At 40.0% G+C, this 8,113-nt stretch overlaps 1 protein-coding gene across 1 annotated transcript; it reads left to right on the forward strand.

Annotated features, from left to right (window-relative positions):
* Positions 1–9: 9 nt before the first annotated feature.
* LOC109323673 (phosphoserine aminotransferase-like) lies at positions 10–7,602 on the forward strand. The gene is made up of 3 exons (XM_019555359.1): positions 10–212; positions 4,426–4,563; positions 5,811–7,602. Exons 1-3 carry the CDS (start codon positions 94–96, stop codon positions 5,914–5,916), a joined length of 363 nt encoding a protein of 120 aa, XP_019410904.1. The 5' UTR covers positions 10–93; the 3' UTR covers positions 5,917–7,602.
* The last annotated feature ends 511 nt before the right edge of the window (positions 7,603–8,113 follow it).

The raw sequence follows: 8,113 nt of genomic DNA on the forward strand, positions 1-8,113 counted from the left end.
AAAAAAAAAAAAAAATGTTTAAGTATGACTACTTTTTTTTTTATTAATACTATGACATCTTAACCTTTGTCTTTGCTTTACAGTATCTATATCATGGGCTTGGTCCTGGAATGGATAAAGAACAATGGTGGGGTTGCAGCTATGGATAAACTTAGTTTAATCAAATCTCAGATGATTTATGACATCATTGAGAAATCCAATGGATTCTATGTGTAAGTTACTATGTAGATGTAAGTTACTATAACTCCTTTTCTTGGTTTTCAAGATTTGTTATATGGCACCCAGCGAAATAACTTTAAAAAATGGTGACAGTAACATGTTAAAGTTACTGCTCTATTTTTTCCCAGATGTTAAAATCAGGTGCTGGGTTTATTAGGGCAAACTTCACATGCAACTGCTTTTGTTTAGCAGTTTCTTAAGCTGTTGCTTTAGAATGGGAAGGTGGTTTTTTTGTTTGTTTGTTTTTAAATCGTTGTCCCTACAGATTAATTATGAAAGCATATTAAAAGCTTTGATCTGAACTTTTTAAAATGCAGTACCTGGGGGAAAAAGTGGTCTAATAGCATGATCAGCTTTTTTTTTTTTTTCTTCCTAAAAATTAGAAAATTGATGCGGCTGACATGGTCATATATTGTCTACAGGTTTAACAAGCAGCTACATACATTACCTCATAGTTTCTTCTTATATGATCAAGAAATGCTGTTAAATTTTTCCTAGTCTTTCCATGCTGAGGCCAGTAGGTTAGATGCCTATGCTCACCCATAGAGCTGAATTCTACTACTGCTGTCACTGGCAAGAAACTTCTATGGAAATAGCTGAGAAAAGGATTAGGCTTAAAAGCATCTATAAAAATCATTAATAACTCTTCCTCAATAGCAGCTTTATTTTTGTCAAATGCATGTGTACTTTGGGTGATTTAACACTATGGAAAGTATGGAGGAGTTAGTGTCTACTTTTTAGCTTCAGGGGCAAAAAAATTGTTAATCTAATGTTGATATAAATCGGAGCAATTGCCTAATGGTTTAGTAAATCTATTGATGAATATTATCCAGACATTTTCCCTTGTCTCCAACATAAAATGTCTTCAACATTTCAGATCTAGTCAACTTGCCAAATAAGTAGGATGGGACAAAATTAGAGTTAATAGAAGTTGGTTGCAGTTTTAATACATGGGATATAGTCTCTCAGTACTGTCTCTTCCCCCCTGCCAGCTTAGCTACTTTATTGACAGACATAGCCCTCTGTATTTAGCATGATAGTCACTTGAGGCTTTGATCCTGCTACACTGAAGTCATTGGGAGTTATTTTTCCTTTCACTTCAATGAGAGGATCAAGCCTTGAGAAGTATTTCATGACAAATAGAAAAACTTTGGCCCTGCCCGGGTGTAAGCAGGGGATGCCATATAGTACTGACGGTAAATAAGTTGCATCTGAAGGATGAAATCACAGCTTACACTAATACTGACATCTTTTCATTTTACCAATGTATAAAGAAACCTTTTGTAGTTAAGGTTGCAGCATTTTTACCATGCCTCTGGCTAATGGTAAAGGCTTTTACCATCTGGGTAGTGGCATGCCTTGCTGAACAAAGAATGTGACAAGCCTTTCAATGCATTGGAAAAGCTGCCATAAAATGTTGCATTTCACTTGCATTTTAATTGTCAACTTCCATATGCTAGCAACATACATTGAATGGATGTTAAGGAATGTGGTGTCCATTCTTTTTCAGATAAAATATTAGTATCTAAAGGGAAAGGATTTTTGTGGATGGTGTCTTTTATTGGACCAACTGTATAGTTGGGAGGGACATAGAGGAGCATTCTGGTACCACTTTACCTTTCCTCAGACCATATTTTCCTGGACCACTGTGGCTATAACATCACCTCAACACTACCAGTAACTTTGAAAATGTTTTAATTTTCAGATTTTTTTTGTTTGTTTTATAACAAATTGACACCTGACAATCTACAGAGTAGCCCAGTGTAGCAGGTTCAGGGTTAACTAGCTCACTCATAGTCCTTCAGTATCTCTTTACAGGCTCACTGCCTCTTCTTGCCTGTACTCTCCAGAGAAAACTCCCACCCAGCGGGCATCAATTAGCATGAGCACTGTTTATTCTAACCATATACGTATTCTCTGATGCATTCACAATCTCTGGCCAGCGCCCAGGAGAAAGGCACTCCAGGCAGGGTCCTTGGGCACTGCTGTGCTGACCCACCAGCTCTTCCCTCTTGGTTCTCCACTTCCAGATTCTCTGTTGTTTGGCTCTCAGGCTCTTGGCTCCCAGCAAGCTCTCAGCCCTTTGCTACTGGCTGCCTGCCTGCCTTGGCTCTCAGCTCTCAACTGTCTGCCTGTTCTAGGCTCCTCTCTCTAGAACCCTAACTTTCACGCCCCTCTGGTTACTTCCCTTTCTGGGAAGTCTCTGGCTTCTTTCCCAGGAGCCCTCTTAACTTTCTGTGGGCCAGCTGATTATCTGGATCAGTTGGCCCAGTCCTAGATAACCTGTAATCAGGTTTCACTTTGTGCAGTTGGGCTATAGCCCTTATCAGCCTGCAGTCTGTCCCCAGGCTCAATAGCGGCCTTAGGGGAGGTCAAACCAGCTGGCCGCTCAGGGCCCCACACTTTATAAAAATAAAGATTAATTGCAATGAATATTTTTATTATCAATGTTGTATTAAGATACTTTAGTTGTGGTTTCATGAATAGGGCAAAGTGAAATTGAAATCGAAAATGTCCAAGTTGCTTATAGGTCGTCAAAATTAAGCCTCTAAGGGGCCCCAAATGACTGTCTTGCCCAGGGCCTAACAACCCTAAGGCTACCAAAGCCAGGCTCTTTGAGCTGGAAGGCTGCTACATGCTACACCCGCTAATAAAGGAAACTCTACAGCTTCATAAGCAGGTGTTGGAGAAAGCTCTAACACTGACATTTCTTTTCCACAAATACCAAAAGTATTTTTGCTTAAAGGTACTATCTTGAACTACTCAACTTTCAGTAAGGGAAGGATTGGAGCTGTGGTACTTCCACTCTGTTTTGAGCCTACATGTGGTTGTACAGCCCATGAAAGAGTTGTTCCTTAATATGTATCTTCTCCCCTTGAGGTATATTTGTAAAAGAATTAACTAATCTTGAGGGAGGACTGTAACTATTAATCAACGTTACCTTAATTTTAATGGGCATTTTCTTATGCCCAGTTCTTAAACTTTAATAAGTAAATTGCTACTTACTTTTGATGACAGTGTTCTTCATCCATTCTTTATAACATCTACTCCGACAGTATTTAAGTACCTGGAATTTTCAATGGGGGCTAAGGAAGTTGGTTCCCACTGGGTGCATCTACATGTTCATTAGTGCACTTTTAAGTAATACACATTAAATCTAGTACTTCCTAGCACCTGTACATGTGCTGGACCTCTGTCTGAGGCATGCTAAGAAGAAGCATTTGAACAGACTTAATCAAGTCTGCCAGAACAAGTTAACATGCTCTAGCAGCCTCTGTGTCTTGCGTATTGAGCATCCCTACGCCTCAAAGTGGTGGTGGGGGGTGATTGAACGAAAGCTTGTTGAACTACTTTTAGTTCAAGCACTCCTGCCACCACTTTGAAGTGTGGGACGCTGAATACGTGTGATGCTGTGGGCACTTGGACCCTCTATAAAGTGTCCCCTTCCTCCTCAACCCTAGAGCATGTGCATAGATACCCTCCATTGCGAGGTACTAGAAAAGTATGCATCAGCGTATTTTAATGCACATTAGCTAAAGAGCACATTTTTATGACACTTTATTGTGCATTAAAATTGGCTAATGTGCACTAGAGTACATGTGTACATGCAGCCACTGACTTTCAGTGGGAAATGAAAATAAGATTTTTCAAAAGCAGCCAAGTGACCTAGGGGCACTGAATGTGACTTAAGATGCTAAATGTCTAAATTTCTGTAGGTTTCAGGCTCCTTTTGAAAAAAACCCCCCAGAAAATAAAACAGTATCTGAATTTGTAAAAGTAAGTTAGGTTTTATCAAAGTCACATTACCAATCACATCTAACAATGAACTTTTTTTTAGCCCAGGTACAGGTTGATACTTTTTTATATCAGTTTAACTGGTTGATGTCAAATCTAGGATGAACTGTGGCCAACTATATCCACGTAAAAAGTGTCATGCAGTGTAAAAAGGAGGAAGAAGCTTGACATAGCCAGGGTTAATTATAATGTGCTAGCTAAAGTTGACTGAGCCTCAGCCTCTCCTAGTTTAGAAAACCAAAGACAGTAAAAAACCAAAACAACCCCTCCCAAACAATCAAGTGTCCCCTATAACAAAGGATTACTATACATTTTGGTGGTCAGGAACTTTGTGGTCTGATCTTGCAACTGGTTCTAAATTCCATATGGGGGGAAAATAGATTAAGGAGATACATTTTTCAAATTTTTCAGTTGCCCAGTGGAGAAAAGGAACCGAAGCAGAATGAATGTTCCCTTTCGCATTGGCAATGTTAAGGGTGATGAAGCACTGGAAAAGAAATTCCTTGATAAAGCTATTGAACTTAACATGATATCTTTGAAAGGACATCGGTAAGTACAAGCATAATAGATTCGTTTGTAACTTATGTAGTCACTTGTGTAGAATTCATAGTCACAAAATGGCCATGTGCATCCAACAGTTTTCCAGTGTTGTACCACCAGTATTTCAAACTAGGAGGATGTGGACTGGCAGTCTTGAGGCTGTAATAGGAGACAGAAGCATCACTGCTGCCCTTGGCTTTGTGCGAGTAGGGAGGATTTTCTTCCTATTCCTATCTCCAGCCAAGTCCTGAACAATTCTTCTCGGTGTGGTACTTGGACTGTTGTAGACATAGGCATTAGCTCTTGAGGACACAATTTGCTGCTATAAAGGATATGGGTACTCAAGAAGGATTTTCCAGGGTAGGGTACAAGCCTTCCATATAGAAGACTGGGGTTCAGTTCCCTGAAACACCACAGTCTGTATGACTTTGGGTAGATTGCTTACTGTAATTCAGAGGGCACATTTACATGTGCAGTTAATGTGACACAATAAATTCTAGCATACATCGTGCCTGAATTTACTGCTCCCAGGCACTGCGTTTCCATGCGTGTTCAGGACTGCAGCACGTTGAGCTGGATCAGAGCAGTCCCAGCTGGCACGGGGCCAGTGGGGTCAGCTTGCTAGCTCAGGGCTGCTCTGACCCATCTTATTATGCTGTGGAGGGGCTAGCTGGAGCATTACAGTGCTCCAGTCTGGGGCTAGCCAACAGGCAGTCCCCACACTGACGCATCCTCATGTCCCAGCTAGCCCTGTCAGCATCTACACATGCGTTGCAGTGCACTAAATAATACCACCATAGAATAGTACTTGTGTTAACAAGTACTAACTTACGGCAGCATTTATTAATTTACTGTGACCTAATACGGCCGCATGCATAGATGCTGAGACTTTACTGCAGAGGTAATTAGGCAACTGCTGTAAGTATCTTGTGTAGGTGTGCTCAGGGTCAGCTCCCCATCTCTAAAACTGGGATAGTCTTTTCCTACTTTACCAGGGGATTTTGAGATTCATTACCTCAAAGACTGTGAAGAAGATATTACGATAATGGGTGCCATGCAAGTACCTAAAATAGGTAGATCCTTTTTGACATCAAGGGGAGCCTGCATGCTTACATCAAAGAGTAGAATATTGCTTCCTGTTGGCCTAAATGTGAATTATAGCTGTGTGAAGAGGAGGAAATAGCTGTGTGCAGTGTATGATAAACAAACCTTTACTGATGCATCAAAAAATAATAAGTGCTTTCTTTTCAATTCAGGTCTGTGGGTGGAATTCGTGCTTCTTTATATAATGCTGTGACAGTAGAAGATGTTCAGAAGCTTGCAACGTTTATGAAAAGCTTCATGCAGATGTATCAGTCATGAATGATCATGAACTAGTGTAATGCTACACACCTGAAAATTTCCCCTAGAAATGAAAGGGGTTGAAAATATGTTGTGGTACTGCAGAAAATGCACAAGAAATTTAGTAAACGAGTTATACTTTGTTCTTGCTCTTGTCTCTGTTGTAACTAACTCAATGGGAATGTAGGGCCCAATCTTGCAGTCATTTGAGCAGCCTCAGCCTGGTTCCTCAGTTAAAACTGAGGATGCTTACCCAATGCAGGATTTGGCCCTAAATTTGCAAAGCATGTAACAGTATTTGCAGTCAGCCTATGGATGGAATTGACTGTGGATAGGTTTCATGTGCAAGTAGAATCACAGTCAATTCCAGCCTGTGAAAATATCTCTTCTCATCTTTTGTTACTGATATTCTGCAGTTAAAAATAATTTCTTCATTAGTGCTTTTTTCTAATTAATTTTCAGTAGGTAAACTTTTGTCATTGGCTTGGTTCTATTAAGCAAAACTTTGTACTATATGAACACACAAATGAAGCTAGAAATAATGATGATTGAAAACATTTGGTTGGTATATCAAATACATTCCAAGTATACATCAGGAACAATCTCCAGGGGAGCTGATGTCAGTATTCCTAAATTTGGACCCTGACCTATAATGCTTATGCCCAAGCATTTTGCTTCCTATTATGAGGAGCCCCATCTAGTAAATATTATTGTAGTATGTATTTGCAGTATCGGGCCCTTTTATTTGTATTGTCAATTTTAGATGTAAAAATAAGACGCATGCTTTTGTAGTGATATCAGTTTTTAAGATGTTTTGTTTGAATGCATTTTATCTTAAACCACTTTTTAGGTATTGATTTTTTTTTTTTATTTTATTTTTTTTTTTAATATATATATATATACTACTTTTGGAGTGTTGTTACCTTCTGCTCCTCACAAGATCAAACATTACTTTAATTTGTTAACTTGTAAAACTGGACTGTTACACTGTACCCAGTGGGACAACGATCTACTTCAGCCTTTTTCTTGCTGACTTTCAAGTCCAAAAGCTAACACAGTCATTCTTGCCTGCTGTTTGGACTGTATCTTTCCCTTTTTTTGGTTGCTCCACTAGCTTCCCTCTCTTTCTGCATCTCTTCAGTATTATCATCCTTGCATTTGCAACTCTGCGTAACTTCAGCTGATGTACATCTTAGTTCCTCTCTCATGTGCTCACTCTACCAATTCCCTTCTACCCCATTGCCTTACTCTCATTTTTATGCCTTATTCCATGTACTCCTTTAGCATCAACATCTTCCCTATCCCAGAATGTCAGAGACCATTTTATACACCTTTTTGCTAAGTCATTTCTTCTGCATATGCCACAGTCAATAAAAATGCTGCCAAAAGCTTATTAGTAAAGCAAAAATGGGGACTACTCAGTACCATCCTTCAGGATTCCTATTCTTGTGTCTGATTTTCTGTTCAGGCTGTTATACTTTATGGTATGTGTGTTCCTTTGCTGCTTCTGTAGTGCCAAGCACAATGTTGAGGCTTTAATAACACTAATGAGGGACCATTTCTTTTCTGGTGTAACTTCATTGCAGTCAGTGAAGCCAAACCAGGGATGAATCTGATTCCTGAATAAAAGTAGTAGTTTTATGACTGCTGTTACAGGAGCCCTTGTCAACTTAGTTGTTCAATTTGTTAGTGTATTATTAACAAAAATAAAAATAAAGACCTACCACAAAATATTATGCAGAACTGGGAGTCTGTTTTATTATTTGGGGCTTTGTAAGTATTACTTTTTACCCCCTCAGACAGAAAGGGCATGTCCAGATGAGCATGCACATGCCTCTTGCCCCACCTCAAACTCCTTTGAGGTGGGGCAATAGGCATATGCGGGAATGAAAAATTGTTCCCCGCACACGAGGAGAAAATGAAACTCCTGGATATCTAGGGGTCTAAAAAAAATGAAGTTTAAAAAAGCGGGGCAGAGGGACTGTACCCTGAGGCAACCAGAAGCGGGGTCCTCCATGGAGACGCTCCAGCTGCCAGAGCATCTCTATGGTTGGTCCTTCCCCCTGGTGTGGGGGTTGGGGGGGCTGAAGGAGGAAGAGGGACGGCTGCCAGCCCCTCCATCCCTGCCCCCCCTACTAATGTGCAGTAGAGTAATTTTACTGTGCATTAACATGTCATAGCAAAAGCTGTACTGTTGGAAATGTGTAGTAGAATTAGT

This window comes from Crocodylus porosus, unplaced genomic scaffold, assembly GCF_001723895.1.
Source record: "Crocodylus porosus isolate Cpor-Errol unplaced genomic scaffold, CroPor_comp1, whole genome shotgun sequence".
NCBI classification, from domain to species: Eukaryota; Metazoa; Chordata; order Crocodylia; family Crocodylidae; genus Crocodylus; species Crocodylus porosus.